Raw genomic sequence first — 26,518 nt, 5'->3', positions numbered from 1 at the left:
AAAGGAATCACCAGACTCAGTGTACTACAATAAATGCACATTTCCCCCTCTTTGCCTTTTTGAATTTATGAATTAATTGGTAATAATTGTTTTGAAAACTTGGGTAAAGGAATCACATGTTTAGAATAATGTTTGTCGTTAGAATAGCCCTATTTAAGTTAATTCAATACTATTTATCAACAATAATTGAACATAGCATTTTACTACCTTACCTTCACTAGATGGAGCTGTTACTTCAGGTAAAATGAATTATCAGTCATTTTGACCATCAGCACACAGTATGTCAATTTTGCGTCTTAGTTAATTATTTCTTAATCGTTAAATCGCAAGCATTTTAAAAGAATGTTTACCTATGTCATTTTGGTTTATCTCATGTTATTTTATTTAGCATCCTTCTGTTTAATCAGCTTGATGACTTTACACTGAGTTATTATATCAATTGTGAACGAATATATTATTCCAAAGTCATTTTGTTTTCACAAACATGTAACATAGAATAAACTGACAGCTGGCACATTTTCAGGCAGTAGTTCATTCATTCATTCTGGCACATTGCATAATTTGGTTTTATTCTTTGAGGTAATATTGAATGAGCTGGAGGCTTCTCAAGTTATGTTCATGTTAGAACCCCTATTTAAAACAATGCCTGTTAAAAAAGGAAACATGGTGTTTGAAATTAAATAATAACAGAATACAAATGAAATTCAGGTGTTAAAATGAGAGGTAGTTTACATGTAGCAGGAGATGAAAAAAGCGAAAACAGGTTAGGATGTATGTAAAAATTCACATGACAAACAAAGGCCAGGAACATTAAAGAAATTGATCCTTAGATTTTACATTCTATTGGAGTTGATTGTGAAAAAGTGAGTCAAAAGGTCACTGCTTTATGTTTGTTTTTACCTGAGCTGGATGTGTGTTATTATAGGGCATTATAACTATGACCAAAGACATAAAAATATTCCCCTTATATTTCATGGTTTTGTGAAATAAGATATTTTATGTAACTTTTTCTATGTAACTCATAGCCCTTAAAACTTATCCGTGAAATAAAAATATAATGAAACTTTAAATGAGCACAATATCACCATCTTCAATGACTTTTCAAAGCACTTTTTCTAGTGGTCCAAAACAAGAATATTTGTGCTAACAGATTTTAGCATTGGTTAGTGAGCAGTGATCAATAACAACAGTACTGTTGACTGTAATTCTCTTTATGTTTAAGGTATTACATCTTTTATCTAACCTTTTGTGAAGGACAGCTATGTTTTTGTTGCATCTTAGGAGAAATGTATTGAAATAAGTCAGTCTTCCTGCTAGTTTGTTACAGTGGTTCATCAACAAAAGTTCATATAGTGCAGAAAGCATTCACCATGCAGACATCTGCAAAACTGTAGAAATTTAACCTCAAACTGCAAGCAAGGACGCCTCTTCTAATCAAATCAAATCAGATTTAATTGTATAGCGCCAAATCATATGAAAGTTACATCAAGGCACTTTACATGTAGAGCAGGTCTAGACCAAACTCTTTATAAAGTTATTTAAAGAGGCCCAACAGATCCCCCGATGAGCAAGCACTTGGCGACAGTGGCAAGGAAAAACTTCCTTTAAGAAACAGAAACCTCGGGCAGAACCAGGCTCGGGGGGCGGCCATCTGCCTCGACTGGTTGGGTTGAGAGATGGGGAGGGGGAGAGGGAGAGGCACAGAGGGGCGGGGGTGTAGGCAGGAACATATTGCTACATGAAGTTCATGGCGATGAGCTGCAGTACAGAAGTCATGAAGATATGGGACCAGCAGGCGTTGAAGGAACATGGGATGGCGATGTGTCACCACCTGCAGGATGAGGACAGGTAGAGAGAGGAGAAGAGCTGGGAGAGACAGACTTCGGGAGAACATGGTTAGTAAATGCAGTAAAAATGCTTAGAACTGGAAGAAACTGTGATTTTTAAGAAGCATAGTTCTTATCAGCTTATGCAGGGGGGAGTGAGGGAGGGAGGGAGGAGAGAGAGAGAGATGCTCAGTCCTTCCCCCAGTGGCCTAAGCCTACAGCAGCATAGCTAAAGAGTAGAGGACTTTAACTTTTTAACTATAAGCTCTGTCATACAAAAAAGTTTTAAGCCTGATCTTGAAAATTGTTAAAGAGTCTGCCTCCCGGACCGATACTGGAAGTTGGTTCCGTAGAAGAGGGGCCTGATAACTGAAAGATCTGCCTCCAGATTTACTCTTGAAGACTCTAGGAAACACAAGTAAACCTCCAACTAGAGAGTGGAGTGGCCTACTGGGACAGTAAGGAACTATGAGCTCTGAGATATGATGGAGCTTGGCCATTAAGAGCTTTATATGTTAACAGAAGGATTTTAAATTCTACATTGTATTTTACTGGCAGCCAATGATGAGCAGCTAACACAGGAGAGTTCTGAATCAACTGAAGGCCTTTCAGAGATTTGTTTGGACATCCAGATAGTAATGAGTTACAGTAGTTCAGCCTAGAAGTTACAAATGCATGGACCAATTTTTCTGCATCATCCTGAGAGAGGATGTTTCTGATTTTCCTAATGTTTCTCAGGTGGAAGAAAGCTGCCCTACTGACTTGTTTTATGTGAGGGACAAAGGACATGTGCTGGTCAAAGGTTACTCCAAGGTTTCTTACAGTGGAGCTGGAAGCCAAAGTAATGCCGTCCAGCCTGATGAGATGATTAGATAGTATTTTTCTGAGGTGCTTAGGACCGAGTACAATAACTTCTGTTTTGTCAGAGTTGAGAAGTAAAAAATTTCCAGTCATCCAGACTTTTATGTCTTCAAGACATGCCTGCAGTCTGACTATCTGAGTGACTTCATTTGGCTTCATTGATAGGTACAGCTGAGTATCGTCTGAATAGCTGTGGAAGTTGATGCTGTGTTTCCTGATAATGTTGCCGAGAGGAAGCAGATAAAGCAGAAAGTGGATTGGTCCAAGTACCGAACCCTGCGGTACTCCATGACTGACTACAGTACATGAGGAGGAGCTGTTGTTAACATGAACAAACTGATGTCTATCTGATAAATAGGATTTGAACCACCTTAGTGTAGTTCCTTTAATCCCAATTTCATGTTCCAGTCTCTGCAGTAAAATATTCTGATCTATGGTGTCGTATGCAGCACTAAGATCTAAAAGGAGAAGTATGGAGGCTGATCCATTGTCTGAGGCCATTAGAATATCATTGGAGACTTTAACCAGCGCTGTTTCTGTGCTATGATGGGCTCTAAATCCCAACTGAAACTCTTCAAACTAGCCGTTCCCATCCAGGTGGTTGTGTAATTGTCTTGCTACGGCTTTCTCAATGATTTTAGAAATAAATGGAAGGTTCGATATGGGTCTATAGTTTGCCAAAATATCTGGATCAAGATTCGGCTTTTTAAGCTGGGGTTTGATGACTGCGGTCTTAATTAATCAGATCTAGAATGAACAGCTCATTTAAATAAAAAATCTCTTTAAAGAGCCTAGTTGTTACTGGGTCCAATAGACAGGTTGACGGTCTGGATGATGAAACTATAGAAGCTAGCACTGAGATTTAGAGGTGAGAATGACTCCAGATGTAAAAGAGGCGTTGCATTTGATTCAGGAGTTGCTGTATTCAGTAGAAGATTATTGTCTGATGTAGGTAAGAGCTGATGGGTTCTTTCTCTGATTGTGAGAATTTTATCTGTAAATAAGTCCATCAAATCATAGCTGCTTGGAGCTAAGGGGACTACTGGTTCAACTGAGCTATGGCTCTCTGTCAGTCTGGCTACAGTGCTGAAGAGAAACCTGGGGTTGTTCTTGTTTTCTTCTATTAGTGCTGAGTAATATGAACTTCTAGCACTGCTGAGAACTCTTTTATATATTTTTAAGCTTTCCAGGGTCTGTGAGACTCTTCCGACTTAATGGAACACCAATTTCTTTCTAATTTCCTTGATGTGTGCTTTAAGGCATGGATTTGGGAATTACACCAGGGAGCCAGCCTCCTCTGTTTGATTACTTTCTTTTTGAGAGCATGGCATTGTCAAGATTTGAACACAGTGTGGCCATAGTGCTAATCACAAGGTCATCAACCTGTGTATGGGAGAAATCCTCATTTGAAATTAGACATGGCATTTTTGGGATTGATGACGGAATGTTAGAACATTCAAACTCTTTAAATTTAGCCACAGCATCTTCAGATAAACATCTTCTATAGCTAAGTTTATTCCTCAATGCTGTGGAGCACATTAAAGTAAACTCAAATGTAATAAGGTAATGGTCAGTCAGGAGAGAGTTTTGAGGAAAAATTGTTAGCTTGTCAATTTCAATGCCATATGTTAGGTAAAGATCAAGGATATGATTGTAGACGTGAGTGGGTTCATTCACATGATGGGAAAAGCCAATTGAGTCTGGTAGGGAAAGAAACCCAGAACTAAGGCTGTCGCTTTCTACATCAACATGTACATTGAAATCTCCCAGTATAATGATTTTATCTGTGCTGAGTACTTACTCTAACATAAACTCAGAAAACTCTGATAGGAATTCTGAGTACGGACCAGGTGGACGGTCTACTGCAACTAACAGAACTGGTTTTTCATCTTTCAAGTTTGAGTGGGAAATACTAAGAGTGAGGCTTTCAAAAGACCTGCAGCCAGATTTTGGTCTAGGGTTGATTAATAGGCTTGATTGAAATATGGCAGCCACCCCCCCTCTTCGACCTGTGGTCCGAGGGATATGAAAAATAACATGAGTGTGGGGTGTAGCTTCATTAATGTTAACATACTCATCCTGCTGCAGCCAGGTTTCTACTATACAAAATAAATCAATACGATGATCAGCTATGAGATCATGAACTAGTAGAAATTCCACAGAAAGTCCACATTTAATTGCAGTGTTATTTGAGACCGAATTTGTGGCTGTTTTAATTTCAGTTAAGTTTTTGTTTTTAGCTCCTCTTCTGTTTAATTTGGGTTTAGTAACCTTTCTAAATTTAGGAGGTCGGGGGACAGACACAGTTTCTATAGACCTAAACATAGACAGAGACTCGTATTCTATTCTCGGCAGGTGACCGCTCTGACTGAGGCGCAGAGGAGCGTGTTAAACTGCGGCTCTGTCTCCTGGTCTCAACTCGGGATTGTCAGGGTTTTGGATTTAAAATAAACTCGGCCATATTCCTAGATATAAGAGCGGTCCCGTCCATGATGGGATGGACACCATCTCTCCTGATCAGACCAGGTATCCCCCAGCAAGTCTTCCAGTTATCTATGTAGCCCACATTGTTTTTGGAACACCACCTCAACAGCCAGCGGTTAAATGACGACATGCGGCTGTACATGTCATCACTGGTCCGATTGGGGAGGAGGCCGGAGAAAACTACATTGTCCGACATCGCTTTAGCAAAAGTACACATCGATTCCACATTCATTTTTGTGACTTTAGACTGGTGAAGTTGGTTGTCATTACTGCTGACGTGAATAACAATATTAGCATATTTACGTTTACCCTTAGCCAGCAGTTTCAGATAAGACTGGATGTCGCCTGCTCTGCCCCCCGGGATACACTTCACTATGGCCACCAGTGTCGCTAACTTCACGTTCCTCAGAATAGAATCGCCAATCACTAGAGTCGGCTTTTCAGCGGGTGTGTCGCTGAGTGGGGAGAACCTGTTGGAAACGTGAACTGGTCGGGGGTGAACCAGGAGCTGCTGCCTGCGACTACGCCTCTTGTGTCGGACAGTCACCATGCCGCCCTGACTAGATCCCAGCTGCTCGGGAGCCGCTCGGGTGCCACTGGGGGTGGGGGGGTGGGGGGCTCTCTCGGCTGCCGTAGGAGCTAATCTAGGTCGGCCCACGCTGGCTACAGGGTGGCAGCTAGCTACACTAGCATAAGTTAGGCTCGCTAAGGTGCGGAGCCGTGACGCTTACTCGCTAATTTTCGCCTCCATTTCTACCATCATCCTGCATCTATGACAAAAGGTGCTATCATAAAAGGAGGCAGAAGAATAGCTACACATGAGGCACATAGAACAGGAGAGGAGAGGAGAGGGAGAAGGAATAAGAGAGAGTGGAGACAGAGAGCTAGAGGACATTGCTAATCGTGTGATTTGATTAGCGGAGTAGCAGAATCGGCTGTAAGCTTTTGGAAAGGGGAGAGATATTATTTATACCAGTGTTAGTGTGACAACAATTTGATGTTGGATTAATCAAGTGAATAGGAAAGAATAGCAGAAGAATAGTAGAGACAGCACACGCGGTGACACAGCACAACCACCAGTGACCGGAAATGACGTAACACGCTTACCGCATATATTACCTGTATAAACAATTCAGATTTAAAGTGGAGTCAATTTGTTTTTGCTAGAATTAGAATTTGTATCGTGTAGCTAAAAAATGTCACTTTTATTTTATTTAATTTTTTTTTTACAAACAACCTTCAACTTTCATATTCTAAATATTGTACCCACACACACACACACACACACACACACTAAACAATAGCTATGAACAACATGCAGCAGCAGCCCATGTATAGCTTTTTGTGGTGTTCAGTGTAGCTATGGTGATGAAGGTCCAAAGAGCTGTAATGGGTCATACAAATCAAAATATGAACAGTTTTATTCAGATAGTTTTCTTCTCTGTTTTGGCCTATTTCCCCTACTGCCCTGCACCCCTATTAATACTACTCCTTCAACTCCACTGTTTTCTTACCCGTTTTCAGGTCTATTTACGATGACCAGCCCAACGCCCACAAACGCTTCATGGAAAAACTTGATGCCAGGATCAGGAACCATGACCGTGAAATTGAGAAGATGTGCAATTTCCACCACCAAGGCTTTGTGGATGCCATCACAGAACTCCTTAAAGTCCGCACTGATGCAGAGAAACTGATGGTGAGAGACAGTACTATCAAGAGAATTGCATGCTGGTAGTGATGGCAACTGATAGTTTTGACTATAGCTAACATTGGCTGGTTTCATAGGTCAGGGAAATTTATTCTGAAAGATCTCCTGCATTACTGCGGTGGTTGTCAATATCATTATTTTCACAAAAGGTATATTCATCACCATGGAATACTTTGCTATCTTCATTACTGATTATAGGAATTTTGCTAAATATTTTTCTGTTTTTAAAACTGCAAAAACAAGTATACGAACTAAAATATTGCCTTGATATTGCAATACCTGTCAAAATAATTTAATATGTATTATTTCATTCTGCCTGGATATTTACTTTTGTTTGTACCTTTGCTGTTTTGTGCTCATCAAAATTTTCTTAATAGCCAAATCTGGGGGCTGCAAGAATTCATAAGAAAGTGTATATGTTGTTGGCTGTGATGTGACAGAGGGACGAGTTTATGATTTGGGATCCATTGATTCTTGTAGTTATTGTATCTGATGAGTTATTTTTTCTAATGAGATACAGATGTCCCATAATAACAGGCCATAATTTTGCTCCTGGTAGCTTGCCACTGTAGCCTTTTAATGTTATAGATTTGTTTCTTCATTTATGCTCAGTTAAAAGAAAAAAAAAAAGTGATGATATTGTAGTAGTAGTAGTATTGAGGTAGTAGTCAGTCTCCATCGTTTAAAAAGCTTAGCTGTTGAAAGGATTGTCATCAAAAACCTGACTGGTCAATTGGGTCACAGTCCTCAACTGTGTGACAAGAGCTGAGAGTTCAAAAATCCTCATCCAGAATCAATAGGTTTGTCACTGAATTTGTGAGAAAGAGCCTGTCAGAAGCCATTAAACCCCTGAAAAGCCTAGTACACCACTGATGGGTTCAGGTCCCCACTGCCTGGTTAAACTGAATTTTTGGGCCTTTGTCCTTGCCACTTCATGGACAATGAGCTGATTACAAGGCTGCAGCGAGAGATGGAGAGAGGGAAAAGAGAGCACATGGAGGTGGGGCGGGACTAAACCAATACCAGAGGTATTCATGCAATTGGATACTAAAACCCCAGCTGTCAAAATAGAATTCACTAAAACCATATTGTATCGGTTCGTTAAGACTTTGTTTCTTAGTATGAATATTTTCACCCCTTCCAACTTGACCATGCTTGGAAAATAACCTATATTTTATTGTCATTAATTAGTTTGACTTATTAAAGTTAGATCCCATTGTTTCTTAGTGAAGAACTATTTCTTTTCTCTTTCTCTCTCTCTCTCTCTCTCTCTCTCTCTTTCTTTCGGCTTTTCCCTATTTGGGGTTGCCACAACAAATCAGCTCATGTGATTGATTTGGCTGCAGTTTTTATGCTGGATGCCCTTCCTGCCACAACCCTCCCCATTATCATTTGGAAATGCCACACAGATGTATAGTTTGATTTTTTTTTTTTTTTAAACAAAAACCTTCCTGAAATTGCTGTATTTAAAAAAAATGTCAATGATAGGAAATGTGAGTATGTATTAGTAACATGAGGTCGATTGATGTGCTTTTAAATTGTTTTGGGCAACAATGGAGCTCTGTGGCTCATAATATTAATACACATTGGATAAATGTAAAAATCGGTAGAATAATGCGTGTAGGTCTAGATAAAGGTTTGGAAATAAAATAAATAAATGTAAGACAATAAATGTAGAGAATATGAATGTTTGTGCTATTAAACTAACGTTTGTTTTTGCTTTCAAAGGGTCAAGTGACAGACACTAATCGAAGACTACAAGAAGCTGGAAGGGAGGTAAATTCCACATATTCTTGTATGCAAGAATGTGCAAAAGATAAAAACTGTGCTTTATATTGTTTAAAAGGATATATGTGGGCTCATTAAATCTAAAGACAGTTCCGCAGGGCTGAAACAATCCCTTGAATAATTTGAGTACCTCGATTACAAAAAATTATTGAAGAATTTCCTCTGCCTTGAGGAATCGTTTAATTTTCACAGAGCATGGTATTTTACAGAGGGGTATTCCAGAAAGCGGGTTATGTGAAAACTCTGTGTATGTTAACCCTGAGATCAGGGAAACTCTGAGTTATCAGTTCCAGAAAGAGGGGTATCTGAAACTCTGAGTCAATCACCATGGTAACAGACTGTGAACATAACGTGCTCGCTGGCAGGTTTTCTTTAAGAAACCCTGAGTTTCTGCCTGTCTCCTCCCACACAAAGACAGCTGTTGGACATGGATTGCCCATTAATTCCCAATCCAAATTCATATCGAAGGCCAAGTAATTCAAAATGCTTTACGTGGTGAGAGATTAGATGTCCTGGCATTTCCAGAGGAGCATCTGTCATTTATCTCAATAACATTCTCCAGCCATACATCACCAGCCTCACGTGCGCTCACATCACAGGAAATGTTATGCTTTTTTTTTTTTTTGCAAACAGTAATTTTCTTTACAACGTCAGTGATGCAGAGAACTTTGGAAAGGCAACAGTGTGTAGGGCTGTGAAAAAGGAACTCTTGCACTGAAACAGCTGTTCCCAATGTTGGGAGTGTTCCGAGACACAAACCTGTAAGAAACATCAAAGATGAATTCAACCAAATTATTCTATTATTATCATTCTATTATTTTAAATTATATACATTCTGCTGCTCTCCCTGAGGCAGCTGTATATATATATATATATATATATATATATATATATAGGAAGTGTTATATATGTAAGTTTTATTTTTTAAAAGACACGTTTATATCACATCTGATGTAAGTACTTGTGCCTCTGTCAGAGGTGGTGGTGGTGGCTCCACTCATTTTTTGGGCCTCTGCCTTCTTTCTGTTGGCTAAGCAGAATTCAAATGTTAATCTATTTTTTAAAATTAGTAGATTTTATTTCGTTTGTGTACACATCATCACTGTTTGAATTACTCCAATAAAAATGGGTAAACATTGTATGATGTGTTCATCTACTCAGTGGGCTATTAAATGAGATGACGTTAAAACATTTTGTTTGGGGTTTAAATTAATATTTACTTTGTTTAGTACCGTAAGTCAATTAAAAAAAATAATAATAATTTAAAATCAAAGTGAGGTACGATCATAGCCAGCAAAATATCCCTTACCTATTTGAACGATGTTTTGATATTTAATTTTTTTACTGCTTCTAAGTACTTCTCTCCTGATGGACTGCACCTAAATGAAAAACTGATTTTATTCCCATTTATGTTTATAACTGTGAGCTACGATCTCTTAGGGTTAAATGTAAAATCAATCGAAGAGTACATCCAAACGTACGTGTTGACATGGGTAGTAATTTTTTCTCCTGCTGTTTCTCCTTCGCTGCTGCAGCGGTGTTACATTTACGGCGAAACATATGCTCATACTCTCCATAGGCCTGCATTAAGACCTCCAACTCCATATACTTACTTGATCCTTGAAGGCCGGGCAGGTTGGCTGGTTGATAGTTTCATCATTTGACCAAATAGTGATAAAAACCAAGTCCTGCATAAGCTATGCTACATTCACACTACTACATCATCGTTTTAAAATAGCTTTTTATAACCAAACATTTCAAATATGGAGTTAAAACATAGTTGGTGGAAGTACGTTAGCCTTGGTTAGCTTCAGCTCCTACAGTTAGCCTTGCTTACCTTCAGTGCCTACAGTTAGCCTTGCCAATTCAATTTAACTTAGATTTAGAAAGAATTAATGCACATAGGATTACTATCTTTTTTATTAGCTTTATAAAATTTAACATTACATCCCTTATGTTGCAAAATATTCTAATAAAGGCTGGCATGAGAAGAGTATCCAGTGAATGCTCACACAGGAGGGGTTCACACACTGAGCAAAGTAAGCCCATATAAGCATTTTGCCAGATGGTGGAGCACAGTACAGAAATACAGCACAGTGCAGGTCGCACGGGACGGAAAATCGTGCACAGACACAAAATGAAACATCCTGTGTATTTTCAAAACGAAATACCCCGTGTTCACAGCGGATCGTATTTCACACCTATTTCAGACCTGAAGTCAACATGTCACCCAGTTGACTTCATGGATGAGGAAATGCTGATTCTGGTGGTCTAAATCATAGAATAATCTATGATCACATTAAAAGGATGTGGCGTGAAATACCATTGCAGGAGTAATTGGAGTCAATGTTAAATTACTAGGGGACAACAGTAGCTCAGTGGGTTGGGACCTGAGTTGGAAACCGGGCTGGTTCACGTGCCAGCCCAGCTAAAGAAAAGTAAAGTGTGGACTGGTGGATAGAGAGATGCCAGTCCACCTCTAGTAAGGCACCGCGATTATGCGTGAATTCACGAGAGATTGTGAGTCCTCACAACAGTGCGCATCACAAACGGATCCAGTAGGTATTGACCGTATGGAGCCGTTCCGGAGACATCTAGTGAAATCCCAAGGGTGACAAGGGACACTTTCACACAATACAAAATCAATGGAAAGCTGTTGATTGTTTTCCCCTCCAGTGTGGCTTAAATGAGCTATGGAGGAAAGACGTGACGATGACAAAAGTGATGATAAAGATAAATATTGATTGTCTAACAAAGGAAAGCAATTGTTCATTATTAAGTGATGTCTTATTTTCTCATATATATTTATAATAACTCATTAACGACACAAAAAAGTTTTATCCGATTACTCAATTAATCAATGGAATTTTCAGTAGAATACCTGAATATTCGATAGCAACCGCCCTATAGTTGTGCATTCTACTTGACTGCTCTTTAATGCAACAGTAAAGAGTGGTGGCCTTTTTCTTTTTGTCTCCCTCCACTATGCATTTCTGCCCTCAGGTAACAGCTCAGACAGAAGAGGTGATTTGCTGTCGGATCCAGCAGAGAAACATGGTCACAACTGTGGAGAAGCTTCAGCTCTGTATACCAGGTATGACTTCTGTCTATGTGTCAGTAACCACTTTAATACTAGTGCTAATGTGGTGTTTGTCACTTGAGTGACCACAGGGTGTTCCTAGTGATATATACAGTGTACTTTTGCCTTAGAACCAGTTCAGCACAGAGACTCAGATCTAGAGTACTTTATTAGTTCTAGAGGGCAATTCATTCATTGATGTAAATAAACAACATCAAAAAAACTGTACATTAACAGCAGCCATCAGGCATCAATATCCACATAAACATGAACATTCATGTGACAAGTGTACAGATCAGTGGGTGAGAACATCAGAAGCTATTAACTCACCCAACAGGAAGAAAAATCGTAGTAGTGCAGAGGGTTGTTAGAGATATCTTCAGTTGCCTGAGGAAGTCTGTTGAGTGGAATGAAGGCAAACAGACACATTGTTTATAATGAGACTATAACACGCACTTATGTGAGCTTTTAGATGTCAAACCTGTTGTGGAGCATTCTTTCACGATAGCTGAATGAGTACATACTGAAATACTGTAGCAGGTGCATCACAAGTCTGACACCATGCAACTGAAATAACAAGGATTTAGAAATATTTAGTGCGATTGTCCACAAGTTGCCATTAATTTCTGTTCACACACATAGACACATAGTAAAAATTAGTTGTTTGACACAAAACAGGGTGAATAGCTAACAGCTTTCTACTAAGCATATTTCTCATTTCCTCTTTTGCAGTGCTTGAAATGTACAGCAAACTAAAGGAGCAGCTTGAATCCAAAAGGTATCAATCTCACAGAGCATTTTATTATCTTGTGGTAACTATGCCATGATGTCAGAAGTGTGATGGAATTATTAAAACCAAATGTTAGAGATGCTGAGAATTTTGAAATCCTGAAGGTACCCAAAAGACCAAAACCAACCTACAGCACGTTACTGTTGTCTGTTGTTGTGCACTGGTAGGAGTAATTGGGAGATTGGCAATTAATATCAATGATTATGAAACAGATTATTAATATCTAAAAATAATTACGATAAGTAGCAACTTTTGGGGCACCACCCTGTTACCAGGAACCAATGTCCAAATTAGCAAAATCCATACCAAGTCTCAAAAGGGTTAACAAAAGGACTACACAATAATCACAAACAACGATGGTTTAAAAAAAAATATAACAATTTATTCACAGCAATAATTATTCCAAATAACATCACTCTGGATAAATGGCTGTTATAGTCTGATTGTTCAATGATACACAACAGCTACTGAACTACAACGGGTAACACACATGTAGTATGAACAGGTTAGCAATCTGGATAGCGATGGTGATAGCTATCGCGGTAACAGTAGTAACATCATATGCAGCAACACTAATAAATAGTGATAGCAATGATAATCACAATAGCACAGCAACAGCAACCGTATTCGCAACTAGTCTATCTACGGCCCTTGAGTATGTATGTCTGTGTGCGTGTGGGGAGGAGAGAGAAGGAGTGTGTGTGCGAGCAGTAAAGATGGTCGGAGAGTCGCGTGAGTGACGTCTGCACTGGCCAAGATGGCGACGGAGTGAGGTTGACAATGCATCCGTCGGATCCAAGATGGCGACGGAGTGAGGTTGACAATGCATCCGTCGGATCCAAGATGGCGACTGGTCGCCACGTGTGAATGTGTGTTAGGGGAAGAAGAGGTCGGAGACGACGTCACCACAGTTGATTACTATAATACCACTACACAATAGCTGGGCCAGCAAACGGAGTTCAAGGGTTGGGTATTGGTCCTTTAACTAGTGATATTTCTCAATCACTGATCACGGTGACGGCCGACACATGATCTGTAGCACCAATCAATTTTGCAACTTATTGGATTTAAGGGAAATAAAACAAAGCAAACAAACAGATAGAACTGAATCCCAAATAAAGAAAAGACATGGTAAAAGAAAATGCAATGCACTCTATCCTAATTGTCTCTGCCCAGACCGAAAGCCTCTTACTTTGGTTGCTCCACTCCTCCAGAGTAAGGGAGTTAAAGAGAGAGAGAGATTTGCTCCTAATATCCGCAACGTGTTCTTCAGCTCTGTCGAGCGGTCTGTGTTATCCTCAGATAATGGTGACGTGACGAATCCCTTGGGAACGAGCACGGAAGACGATTGTTCTTTGTTAGCTACTGGGAACAAAGTTGGCGTGCTGGTCTTCTCAGCATGTGGATCAGCTGATTGCGCTGGATTCGAGGAGGGGAAAAAGGAAAAACAAACAAAAAGAAAAAAGCAGTCTGCGCTCATCCTGCGAGTTGAAGACTGTGACCCAGGATTTTGTGGTGGCAGGATCCAAATGTTCTGTGTTGCTCCCTTCAGCGATCTGTTTGAGACGAAAGCTGGGACAGCTCTCTACTGAAACTGGGGCATGAGAAAAAGCTGGATGACAGCCGAGAGTCTTTATCACCTGTGTCACGTCACCGGGGACCCCTGCTGAGGGGGCGCTGGCATCCAGCCAAAGCCCTCCTGTTCAAACTCAGAACCACACCTAAGGGGTGGATCCTGGGTATCGTGGCGCCATTGTCAAACAGGCAGACAACTCTGGCCCAGGCTTCAGGAGGGACATCTATTGGCCTCTCTATTGTTCTTTTCAGAGCATGTGGGAGGCAATCCCAACAACATGGTGTGGATAAATAAAGTGGTACCAGTAGCTTGCAGGCAAATTCAGGAGTGTGCACCCCCCCCCCCCAAAAAAAAAAAAAAAAAACTCTGATGGATAAGCAGCATAGATAATGAGATAATTTATTATTTCTACACCATCTGATCTATTATAAGGATATTGCATTGCTGAAGTTGGTGTTCAGGGCTTTATCCTATAATCTTTAACCCTTTGGCTTCACTGGATGTAAGGTGAAAGCAAAGCAACCTGCAAGTGGCATGTGTCACTGGGAACAATTTTTTGAAGTTCTATTTTGTTTTATTTCCATTATAAAAAGAAAGAGTGGGTTATGGTTAAGATTTCATGACTTGTAGTTTTGGGTTTATGTATACCTCAATTTGAAGGATAATCAGACATTGCATTGTGTAAATTTGATTAATTATTAAAACATTAATCTCATTCTTTATATAAACAAATAACCATTATACCCATTTTTTTATTGCTATTGTCATTACAAAGTTGTACAAAATTATCATCAAATCATAACGCGGGAGGGGGCTGCCCGCTATTTCCAGTCTATTAAGCTTTCAGTGACGTCAGTGAAGATGCCGAGGATGCTACCATGTCTGAGGGGGTTTTGTGGGTTTTATGTATGTTTGGTGTAGAGTGGAGAATAGCGCAGCTTGTGATGCATTCAAGGACAATCAAGTTTTTGTTACCAGAAATTATTTTGTGTTTGCTATTTGTTGGTTCAGATTCATATTCTATGGGCCCATCCCTGTAGTGAGGATGGTGAGGGTCTGATACAGCATACTGAGAGGTATGCCAGGGTATAAAGTCAGTTGCTTGGGGAATCCAAGGGGGGAAGATCACACAAGAGCACAGCAGATGGCAGGGCCTATGCTGTCATTTGTTTGTACTGTTATGAGTTGATTTAGCCTCAGCTTCTTGTGTAATTAATTTTTTTTTCTAGTTTATTATTATTATTTAGATTTTTGATTTTTTGCGCATTTCCTGGTTGCACCTGTGAATAAATGTCCACTTCTAGGATCTCCCACAAAGCTGCTTGACTCTGCCTCCTACTTCACAGAAGACCCTCTGGCGATGACTATCTTATACAGGAAAATAATGATTCTTTTCTTGTTCATTAGTGTGTACCACAGGAAGAGGCCATTCACTGGCAGGACAATTGACCCTCAGTGTGCCCTTGTGCAGAACAAGGCCCCCTCACTTTAGATTTTTTTCATGGCCGACAGCCAATCCAAAACAATTAGACCATGCTGGCCACCTTCTGCATTTTTGTGCATGGAGAGTACTTTTTGAGCATTAATGACATGGTCTATATTACTATAACACACAAAGTTACTATATTGAATTTTGTTTGAATTGCACAACTGCACATAATTGTCTTAATGTGATGTACTGTTGCTGTTTTTATAATACATTCAGTTTCCAGCCACTTGCATCCTTAGTATCTCCATGCTGGTGACCTGCACTCTGGCAAGTCTTTTGACTGTATAGTTCACGAGTGTGTGTAAAACATTTTGCACTCACTGACTGATAAATTAGATCCTTTCACAGTCTGCCTATCAGCCTAATGATGGCAGCTCAGGACACTGACCCAAAGCTGAACTCTTGTGATGATTGCATACTATGACTGACTTCAAAATCTTTATCACACAGGTTTTTAAATAGACACAGAGGATATAATGACGCTGAGCAGCATGTAATGTTCTACAAATATAATACCTAAACTCAATTCCCTTTGGCGACTTGAAGATTTTTGGTGTTGGTTTTTGGGAGCTACCGTAGAGTTCAATTTATGTTGAATTCACCAACTACTTTTTTTTTTTTTAAAGAGCTGAATATTGAATAGGTGTCGTAATTTTTTCACATGATTCTGTTAGCTAATGATTTATGCTTAAGTCTTCTGGGGAAATGTATTTCTTGAAAATGTATTAATGTTTTACAGTGAAGAATTGAGTCATAAATGTGGTGCTTTTGTTTTTATGTGTTTTCTTATATATTTTGTTTTGCAATTGTTGTTTTTGTGCAGTTGTTTCTCCAAACAAGTATAATTGGAGAAACTTGAACCTTAACCTTAATCCTTATAACACATATACCTCTAAGAAATCTAAAGGAGCCAAAAAATATTTTAATACAATCATGTGTGCAGTTTTGCACTAAAATAATGAAATACAGCAAATTTGAAAGAAATAGAAAATTACCTCAGAAACCTTGAAACTATTATTTTTTTTGTACCAGGATGACGATTGATTGTGGCGAGTATCAATTACGTAGGGAGCATATTCTGGATAGTTTGAGTAATTCTTCAGAAGGGCACCTGAGTATTGTTGTAGGACTGAACTTTGAATTACAAATTGTTAATCTGTCCTTTTAAAGCAACCTGTCTGTGCCTCCCACCTGAAGTTCTTCCGTTTATTTCTCCAGATACTATGCTGCGTTGAAGACAATGGAGCAGCTGGAGAAAGTGTACATCCCCAGGTACATGTAACCAGATTTAAATTGAACTAGGGAAACAAGAAAAAAAAGCACAATTCAAATGCTTGCCATTTGTTGCTAATTGTTGATCAATATGATGCGTTGACACATTAAAACTTGGTTCAAAACATAAAAATAACATTCACGTATCAGTGGTGTGATGCAGTTCTGCTAGATCTTAATTATGACTTCATCCTGCACAACTACTTATGACAAAAAAGTGTAAGCCAATACTTTTTCCACCCAACCATTTATTCCTGAGTCTTTGAATCAAGGAGGCATTTTTAAAGGTCATGGCCATTAGGCTGCAGAACCAGTTAGAAACTTTTTTTCAGGGTAAACATTTTAGCCAATAATTGTCTACCCATGTACCACACACAGAACATTACTTTATAGTTTTCACCTGCTAGTCTCCGACTTTCTGTCTATGCCATTTAGGGTTATGCAGATAGAGAACTGTGGCCTTATCAGAACTTATTCCCTAAAACAGCTTTCTGTCACTTCTTAACTAAACCAAAACAACATGCTAATAGAGGCTAAGAAGCTCTACCAGGAATTTTGTAACAATTCTCTGTCACAGTCAGTCATTCTAAACAGAAAATATTTCGGATCTTGCTGGAAAGGTTTTAATTATAGCCCAGCTGGCATGAACATTTTGTAGTATTAACAGCATGATGCCAATTGTCTCAATGTAGATTTTGGTTGATTTCCTTTTGTTTAACTACATATCTCTCCATACAAAACTACATAGTGTCAGTGTAAATTTGATTGTAGCACTGTTACCACTGTTACCATACCTGTCATTAATATCAGTGTCCACAATGATCCAAAATGGACACCTATTTATGAGTGCAAGATGGATTGAGATCATTTGTCGCTTGAGACCCATGTGGCGATGCATTCTGATGTAAAGTGTGAACGGACAAAGTAAGAGCTGTCCACTGATGATGGGATCATTTGAGATGTGTATTAATAGCTGCTTTAAACAGCACCAAACTTTCAAAAGTTGACAGATATGCATTGGTTCTGCAGGGTCAGTCAGTACAGGTTCTGTCAGATCATGGCTGAAAACCTTCCCAGACTGAGAGAGGAAATTAAGGAGATCTCGATGTCAGACCTCAAGGATTTCCTTGAGAGCATCAGAAAACACTCTGACAAGGTTGGAGAGACTGCCATGAGACAGGTATGAAAATCTGTATCTTAAACCAACTGCCCATCCCCCAAAAGTAGCAGTTAAGAATGAATTATCGCCTGTGGATGTCCCTCCAGGCACAGCAGCACAGGACCTTTAACAGTGCTGTGGCAAAGCAGGCCAACATTGGCCACTACGACAAGCCTGTTTACTCCTTCAATGGACGAATGCACACTCAAAATGGCTTGATGATAGGCGATGATATAGGAGATGAAGAGGAAGCAGATGAAGAGGTTAAGTAGTATTGTGTGTACATGGTTTTTGTTGTGACCAGATGATCATACTAAATATAATTGCACTTGTCTTTTCCAAAACTGGATTTTAAACACTGGTGCAGAACAAAATTGTCATGGAGATAAATATGTTTTTTGCAGTAAAGTATAATAGTTTTCTTCTGAATTCATTACTTGATGAATGCCTGTAGGAACACTCTTACTATACTTCGTCAGCATGCTCACATATCCTGGTATGTGTTTGACAGATTCCTACAGCTCAGGACCTGGTGGACTTCTCACCTGTTTACAGATGTTTACACATTTACACTGTGTTGGTAGGTGTTTATGCTTCTTAAGGTGGTCAAAAAGCTGAAATCCGTGATCTTTTTTGTGGATTTATCAATGCATGTTGAAATTTAAGCAGCAGAACAATAGCTGATTTGACCCATACTGATACTGTATACTGAAAACTGAATTTCTTTAATTTAATTTAATAAGCTACTTTCAACTTTGCTGATGCTGTGACACCACAGGGCAGAGAATAACAGGGAGACCTGTGGTTCTCAAAGTGTGGGGTGCACCCCACTGATTGGGAATAGAGACATGACAGAGACATGACAGAGACATGAGATGTGACACCTTGGACAGGCCACTAGTCCACCACAGGGCCAACACATTGAGACAGACAGAGACAAAAAGTCACTCAAACTCATACCTGTACCTATGGGCAATTTAGAGTCACCAACCATTTAATTGCACTGTGGAAGGAAACCCATGCAGGCATGGGGGAGCATACAATCTCCACACAGAAAGGTTCCAGGCCTGGGAATCGAATGCAGCGCAAGCCACTGCCATGGTGCCGTTACTTGATGTAACATCATTAAATTCAAAATTCAAAATCTAAATTTTAACCTTGGCATATTTCATTAGCATCAACATTAGCATTTTGTTGGGGAAATTGGGGTAGGCGGGGCTTGGAAATTGTCCAAAGTGCAGAATGACTGAAAAAATTTAAGAATCATGAGATAGTCTAATATACTGATGGACTGTTTCGATTGGCTAGCCCAGTGGAGATTGCTGCAGCCATCATTTGTAAAATCTTTATTTAAAAATCAGTGAAGAAATTCATGGCAGTGATCATGATTTGACCTCCAGGAAAAATGCTTTTGAAAAACTGCATTATTTAATTTTCAAGTGTTGACGGTTTAAATTTTTCTCCATTGTAGGATTTACATTTCTCAAAATTGTATATTGCCAAAATTTTCTGTCTTTATCCACAGGGGGACAGAGAAACATTTGAGAACTACTACAGGAAACAGAGGAAAAAACAGGCCAGACTAGTGCTGCAGCCCCAGGCTAACATGGTGAGCAATGTATATTATGAAAGCCAAATAACAAAACACAGATCATGCAGATTCATGTAGTTCCAAGAACTGTTGAATTTGTAGTCCACCCTATAAAATCAGATCTAATCAAGTCAAGTTTACTCTTATTGTGCCAAATCATAAGAGTTAAGGTGCTTTACATACAGAGTGGATCTAAACAAAACTCTTACAGAATTATTTAAAAGACCCATCAAATGCCTCCAAGAGCAAAGACATGGCGACAGTGTCAAGGAAAAATTTCCTTTAAGAGGCAAGAACCTCGGGCAGAACCAGAACTCAGAGAGAGCAGACATCTGCTTTAACCGGAAACCATCAATTAACGCTCCTGGGAAAATGACGATAATTTGGTAGTTACAGGAATCAGAAATAAGTACAGGTATTCCCAGTGAAGTCCTCAGTGAGTGTATAAGGGCATTGTCTGTTAGCTATTTTTTGCATGAATATGTTGTAGTTTGATATCCATCTGTCACATATTGGATGTTAGAATTTCATTGAATACAGCTATACTGATCAGATATGCTGCGAATGCAATACCACTCAATGAGAACATGAAGTAGTATAATAAAATATTCTGTGTCTGTGTATCCAGCATGAAACCGTGGAAGGCTATAGAAGATACTTCAATCAGATTGTTGGGTAAGATGTTCCTTTCATCTTCATTGTCATGTGAAATTTCAAACTGCATTTTACATGCACTGTTCTCACTCGAATATCAGTTTTCATCATTGTGTCAGACTAAATCAAATCAAAAAACCAAATACAGTTACAGTTACATCAAGTCACTTTACGTATAGAGCAGTTCTAGACCAAACTCTTATGGAGTTCTTAAAGAGATCATAGATTCATACCAAATCCACCATTTTGAGTTTTTAGTTTTTTTTTATTATATAAATTGTGTAAATAAAGGTATTTCTGTGTGTTTTTAGGTTCTTTGTTGTCGAAGATCACATCCTCAATGCCACGCAGGGGCTAGTTACTAGAGCTTTCACCGATGAACTCTGGAACATGGCCCTATCCAAGATCATTGCTGTGCTCCGAACACACTCTGTAGGCTCTCTCACATAAACACCATGAACACATGCACACACAACCAGCAGGACATTTACTTTCAATGCAAAGGAGACTTCCCGGTTAAATAGTGTATAATAGAGCCTGCTGTGGACCCGTTTACCCTAGATGAAGCTTCATTCACTCGCTCACACACACACACACACACACACACTCCACCCACAAACACGCTAATGATGTCACTCTAAAGAGAAGAGGTCAAAACATACGTAAGCATTCAGCCAGAGAAGTGGTCATTGGGACCTTAATGAGGGACAGATTGCAACAATAACAGGAGATTAAGGAGGCATATTTTTGATTGTCGGGTCCCAGTCAATTGTAAATGACCCAGAGGATTATGCTAACAGCCTAGAAAATGGGACGCACAACATGGGGTGAGTAGACTAACAAAGGCTCCGTGATTGCCCCTCTGCGGGGCCACCATGCTAGGTTCCTGCACTAAAAGCCACTTCATGGTCAGATCAGAGAGAGTTCTGTTCATAAATATGTTTATGAATAGGTCACCGATAATTTGCCTCCTTGCCTTCTATTAGGTTCTGACATTTTGTTAAATTTTGTTATTGCCATGTTTTACTCCTGATATATAAATGTATGTGAAGTGTTTTCTATAAGTTGAATGCATGTCATGTTCATATATGGCATGGATCAGATAATTGTAGCTATAGACTAAACTAATTCGAAACCTTCCCAGAAATGCTACCTTTTGCTGCTGTTAAACTGAACCTCTAGCTGTTGGTTGCCTTATTTATGTGTGTTTGTCCTACATGTTAAGGTTGTATTCATTTCCACTCCTGATTTAAACAGTCCAGCGTAAGTATCCCTTTGTCAGAGTGAAGGTGCTCAAAATCAAATCACACTGTATGCCGGAAAAAATATACTTTGTTGGTGTGGCGTGACCCTTATCTGAACTACTCCCACCTCAGTTTCTTATGCCTAACAAGCCTCTCTATTATATCTTCTTTATAAATTTAACTGGAATATTTGATTCTTAAAATCATAATAATTGAATTATTCTGTCACTATTCCCATAGTATATTACAAATACTTTAAAGTGTTTAGTGTTTATTAAAGCAAATCCTATTTAGCTTCATCACTCACATGAATAACTATATTAGTTCCCATGCAGCTGATGTATTCAGTTGCATTATTGGACTGTTAAAAGGAAAGTTGCTCTGACATTTTCTTTTTTAATTTGCGTGGAATTTTTGAAAGTTTTGAAAAGACTATATATTTCAATTCAGCTCATACACACAAGTGGTGCAGCCAGATGAAAATTTTGAATTAAAAACCACAATTAAGTGTCTTATTCTCACTCCCAGTATCATTTTTCATAAGCAATTACTGTATTTGGTATATTTATTTCTAGTCGTACTGTGATGACCCAGACCTGGTCCTGGAGCTGAAGAACCTCATAGTCATTTTTGCTGACACACTACAGGTTTGTCCAGAGCTGGATTCAGAGCTGGATTAAAAAGCTTGTGACTGTCAAGTATATAGACTGGTTAACAAATTCTTCAATGTCTGTGTGTGCAGGATTATGGCTTTCCAGTGAACCGGCTGTTTGACCTGCTTTTTGAGGTCAGAGACCAGTACAATGAAACCTTACTGAAGAAGTGGGTGCTGGTTTTCAGGTGGGCTTTGTTTATGTGTCAATGAAAGTGGATGAAAACAACTGACCTACTCATAAAACCCTAATGTCAACGCTATAGAGAGGGATCCTTCAAGCTTGTACAGCAAAAACTAAGTCTCCGTACACCTTAAATAGTGCTCTTTTCACAGGGAGATCTTTGAGTTGGACAACTACAGTCCCATTCCAGTAGAGACCGAAGATGAGTATAAACTGGTGGTCAGCCGCTTTCCCTTCCATGATGCTGAGATAGAGAAGGTAATGAGTTCAGTCCTAAGTATCCAATGATGTAAAGTTTTGATCTCTTCTTTGGACAAAGACCAAAAAAAGGAATGCAATCCAAAAAAAAAAAAAACCATCATATAATCATCTTAAAAGATGCACAATCCTCACAGGACCTACATGTCCCCCTATTATAATTTCATAGCAAGTATTCACTACCACTTCTACCCTTCTTTATCTTCTGCATCACTTTTATTTTTAGAATCCTAACCACAGAACATCTAAGTGTACAGTGTAAACATGTAGTTAGAATTTAAAGGAGTGGGTTGTGTGTCTGTGTGTCTGTGTGTGGGTAACATCTGTAACTTGGATCAGTTACATGTTGCAAGAGCACAATGAGATTAAAAAGTCATCTGCCTCATTAGCTAGTCAGATTTCCTATCTATATATACATTTATGTAATTAATGTAGGTAACTGCCAACCGCTTGTGAATAAAGCTGAGCAGAAACTTAATTTGACTGAAAACTGTTTTGTAATCTTTGAAGTGTTTGTAAACCAGGAGGTTTTATTGAGTGTTTGATCAGGACTGTAACATGAAATTCAATGAAATGGTTGATAAACCCTTCTCATATCAAAGGAGTTCAGTGACTCGGTGCATTGCCCTGTGGCACCAATAAAAATGTTTTAGTAGTCTAGAGGAAACCATCAAAATATAATTGTATATTTGCTTGCAATTGGCTCCAGTAGTAGAAAGCACCACCAGCATTAACTGTTGTTATCAATTCTTTTCTTTTACTGAAGTTAGCTCTCTCTAACCAGCCAGTTGTGACACATCTTTAAATTTGACCTTTAAAATTACTTTTTATTGCAGAATTACATTTGTAGTCTTCTGAAAATAAGACAATATGATCATTAATGTGATTCAGGAAATTGCAGTAATAATTTAAATATATTATATATAAAGTTTAAAATTGCTCTGAAACAAGTAAATGTTTTACTTTAACTTTTTTAATATTGCAGAATAGATACAAGCTTTTTTTTTTTCATTCTTACATATTTCCTGTATCAGATTGTATTTTGAAATACTCTGGATCACAAACTTTTCTGCTAGCCATGTTTTCTTGTGCCAATCCATGGTCCTTAGTGGGCACACTAGAGAGAACCCCAACCATTATAACAAAGTGGCCAATTTAACATTGCTGGTTTCTGTGTTATGTGTATGTGTATAAGCAGCAGGATTTTCCTAAGAAGCTGCCGATGTCCCAGTCTGTCCCTCAGATCTACACACAGGTTAAAGAGTTTATTTATGCCAGCCTCAAGTTCTCAGAGTCACTACATCGCAGGTGGGTCACTGTGACAGTCACTGTCATCTTGAGCGTATCAAGATGAATTCTATAAAATAATTTCTCTTTGCTGTTGAAGTCTAGAATTTGTGAACTAAATGATTTCTAATTGTGTATTCAGTTCAACAGAGATTGATGATATGCTTAGAAAGTCAACCAATCTGCTACTGACGAGAACACTCAGCAGCTGTTTGCAAAACCTCATCAAGAAACCTCACATTGGACTGACGGAGGTAGGAAAAACACACCTGTCACACCATCTACCCACCATCCAAACAAAAGGATTTTCGTCATTCAAGTCTAACTCTAACCTTCATTTTGTAGCTGGTGCAGATCATTATCAACACTACTCACTTGGAGCAGGCTTGCAAGTATCTGGAGGAATTCATAACAAACATCACTAATGTCTCTCCTGAAACTGTACATACCACAAGGCTCTACGGCTTATCAACATTCAAGGTAAAACATGAGTGCAATGCAGATTCTTTTTTGTTACGTCATTTTCTCCTTGTGTTAAATACCAATTCATTTCTTCCTAAATCACACAAACGGTCACAGGGGGTTTGAGACATACTTAGATACTACTACTACTCTTTGTTCTTAGTGCTGCTAAGGCTTTCCTGCTCTTACAAACAGAGCTGCAGTCATTTTGGGGCTGACAGGGATCTCAACCATAAGAGATTGTTGTCAAAATGTTCTTGGAGACAGCATGATAAATGCAGGCAACATGAGTAAAGTCAAAACCTTGATCAGTTCTTCATTTTGTTGATATATTTTGAAGAGCACTACTGCTTATGTGAGAAAGTTGTGTAATACCAAATGGAGCTGTGAATCTATTAAGTATATGTTATTTGAGTTCAGATTTAGATGCTCCAGGCTGCACTGTCAGAAAACACCCAACACAAACCATGTTTATAACAAAAAATGTCTTATGTCAGTAGGAAGTTTTGAGTGTAGCTGCATTAAGGAGTATTTGATACCATAATTCCCTTCAAAGCTGAACTCTTGCATGAAAAAGAAGAAGTAATAATGGAAATGATGTGGTGGTTAATTATAACTAATTAACGTTTGCAGCAGCAGTGGTTTAGCACCTGCAGGATGAGGACAGAGAGAGATATAGAACGTTTGATATACATTCACGCAGATGGAGAGAGGGGGAGAGAGAGAGAGACATCAGTGCTCAGTGCATCCACCAGAAGTCTAGGTCTATAGTAGTGTAACTAAAGAGAAATTAAACTTAAACTTTTAACATAGGCTTTGTCGTAGAGGAAGGTTTTAGGCATGAACTTGAAAGTAGAGAGAGAGTCTGTCTCTTGTACTGATATTTGGAGTTTGTTCCACAGAAGAGGCACTTGATAGTTTCGCAATAAATATATTTTTATCTCCATTTAAGAGTAACTGTAGATAGAGTTTTACTAACTGTGGTGTTCGAGTGGTTTTCTTTAGTCTCAACAAAGGGACTAATTAAATCCTTCTCCAGGATGCTCGTCACTCTGCAGAGGGAGAGATTTATACTAAACTCAACCAGAAAATCGATGAGTTTGTCCAACTGGCAGACTATGAATGGGGTATGGCTGAGTCAGATGGCCGTGCCTCGGGATACCTCATGGACCTGATCAACTTCTTGCGTTCCACCTTCCAGGTCTTCACACACCTCCCGGTGAGTCTGATCCCCAGTTCTTTAGGTCCAACCATGACCCATCTCTCTCTGGACAATGTGGGTTTTCCTTTATTCTCAGAGGCACTCTGTGCAAAGCACGAGGCACTACTTAATCTTCTCCATGCTTATTATTATTATTCCGTCACATTTTCGGCAATTTATGCGGGTTGTACCGCTGGGCAAAGCCCAACAATATATATATCAAAACATGCGGCTCGATCAGGAATAGTGTGCTAAGTTCTGGTGAGTCGATATTCCGATTTTTCCCAAAGTTATTCCCAAAAAACCAGCCGAAATTTTCCATAAAGAATGAATGGGAGCCGACGAAAAATCTGAAAAAAAAAATCACCTATTTTCTCAGTCGCGTAGCTCTGTCATACTTCCACGTAGAAATGTCATTCAAACTTTAAAATGGAGGAAATCTTGTGCTCTTCCCAGAACATCAAAAAGTGAAAAAGGAACCGTCATTTTCATTTTTAACTCAAGCTCACGGCCAAACCGTGAAAAGGAGACAAATCATTTTTTGACAAAACGTAGACACAGGTCTTGGGATTCATAAAATGTAATTTTCAGAGGTCTGCTCCTCACCAAATTAAAACGGGAGGGCTCAGAGCGCCAGCAACACCTGTTTTTGCCCCAATCGAACGTAATGTAAATCAAGGTTTTCCTCAAAACAATTTCACTCTGTCTTCACACTGTCCGTAAACTAATTTTAAGGAGTTTCCGATTCAAATAAAGACTGTCGGAATCTCCAGACTCTTCTGTCTCTCACGGTGTTTTCGCTTTTCAGACCGGAGCTACGGTTTGCTTGCAATTCGCAGTAGAGCGGGACGTGGTCAAAAGTCTGAGCTCTGACCAGAGCGAATTCTCAAATCACTGTGGCAACCACAGGTCCCTCAGCTCAGGTCTGTGTGCAGCTGTTGGAGTTGGATCAT

The 26,518-nt window shown here is 39.1% G+C and overlaps 1 protein-coding gene and 1 pseudogene across 6 annotated transcripts in view; one reads left to right on the top strand and one right to left on the bottom strand.

Annotated features, from left to right (window-relative positions):
* Nucleotides 1–26,518, top strand: part of exoc6 (exocyst complex component 6) — a 47,979-nt gene that overhangs the window by 4,891 nt on the left and 16,570 nt on the right. For 3 of the 6 annotated variants that reach the window (XM_029527037.1, XM_029527035.1, XM_029527033.1), the window contains exons 2-19: nucleotides 6,696–6,867; nucleotides 8,608–8,655; nucleotides 11,671–11,761; nucleotides 12,479–12,524; nucleotides 16,820–16,873; nucleotides 17,903–18,053; nucleotides 18,140–18,295; nucleotides 18,544–18,612; nucleotides 19,558–19,641; nucleotides 20,252–20,298; nucleotides 20,589–20,709; nucleotides 22,097–22,168; nucleotides 22,264–22,361; nucleotides 22,510–22,615; nucleotides 23,814–23,923; nucleotides 24,045–24,156; nucleotides 24,248–24,382; nucleotides 25,404–25,583. In XM_029527037.1, the coding sequence (XP_029382897.1) occupies nucleotides 6,736–6,867; nucleotides 8,608–8,655; nucleotides 11,671–11,761; nucleotides 12,479–12,524; nucleotides 16,820–16,873; nucleotides 17,903–18,053; nucleotides 18,140–18,295; nucleotides 18,544–18,612; nucleotides 19,558–19,641; nucleotides 20,252–20,298; nucleotides 20,589–20,709; nucleotides 22,097–22,168; nucleotides 22,264–22,361; nucleotides 22,510–22,615; nucleotides 23,814–23,923; nucleotides 24,045–24,156; nucleotides 24,248–24,382; nucleotides 25,404–25,583 (1,812 nt within the window). In that variant the 5' untranslated portion in view covers nucleotides 6,696–6,735. Of the gene's footprint in view, nucleotides 1–6,695; nucleotides 6,868–8,607; nucleotides 8,656–11,670; nucleotides 11,762–12,478; nucleotides 12,525–16,819; nucleotides 16,874–17,902; nucleotides 18,054–18,139; nucleotides 18,296–18,543; nucleotides 18,613–19,557; nucleotides 19,642–20,251; nucleotides 20,299–20,588; nucleotides 20,710–22,096; nucleotides 22,169–22,263; nucleotides 22,362–22,509; nucleotides 22,616–23,810; nucleotides 23,924–24,044; nucleotides 24,157–24,247; nucleotides 24,383–25,403; nucleotides 25,584–26,518 lie in introns of all 6 variants that reach the window. The other 3 variants (XM_029527036.1, XM_029527034.1, XM_029527032.1) reach the window with 1 other exon arrangement.
* Nucleotides 5,108–12,146, bottom strand: LOC115059533 (uncharacterized; annotated as a pseudogene).

This window comes from Echeneis naucrates, chromosome 19 (assembly GCF_900963305.1).
Source record: "Echeneis naucrates chromosome 19, fEcheNa1.1, whole genome shotgun sequence".
NCBI classification, from domain to species: Eukaryota; Metazoa; Chordata; class Actinopteri; order Carangiformes; family Echeneidae; genus Echeneis; species Echeneis naucrates.
This window is presented reverse-complemented; position numbering and strand designations above follow the sequence as displayed.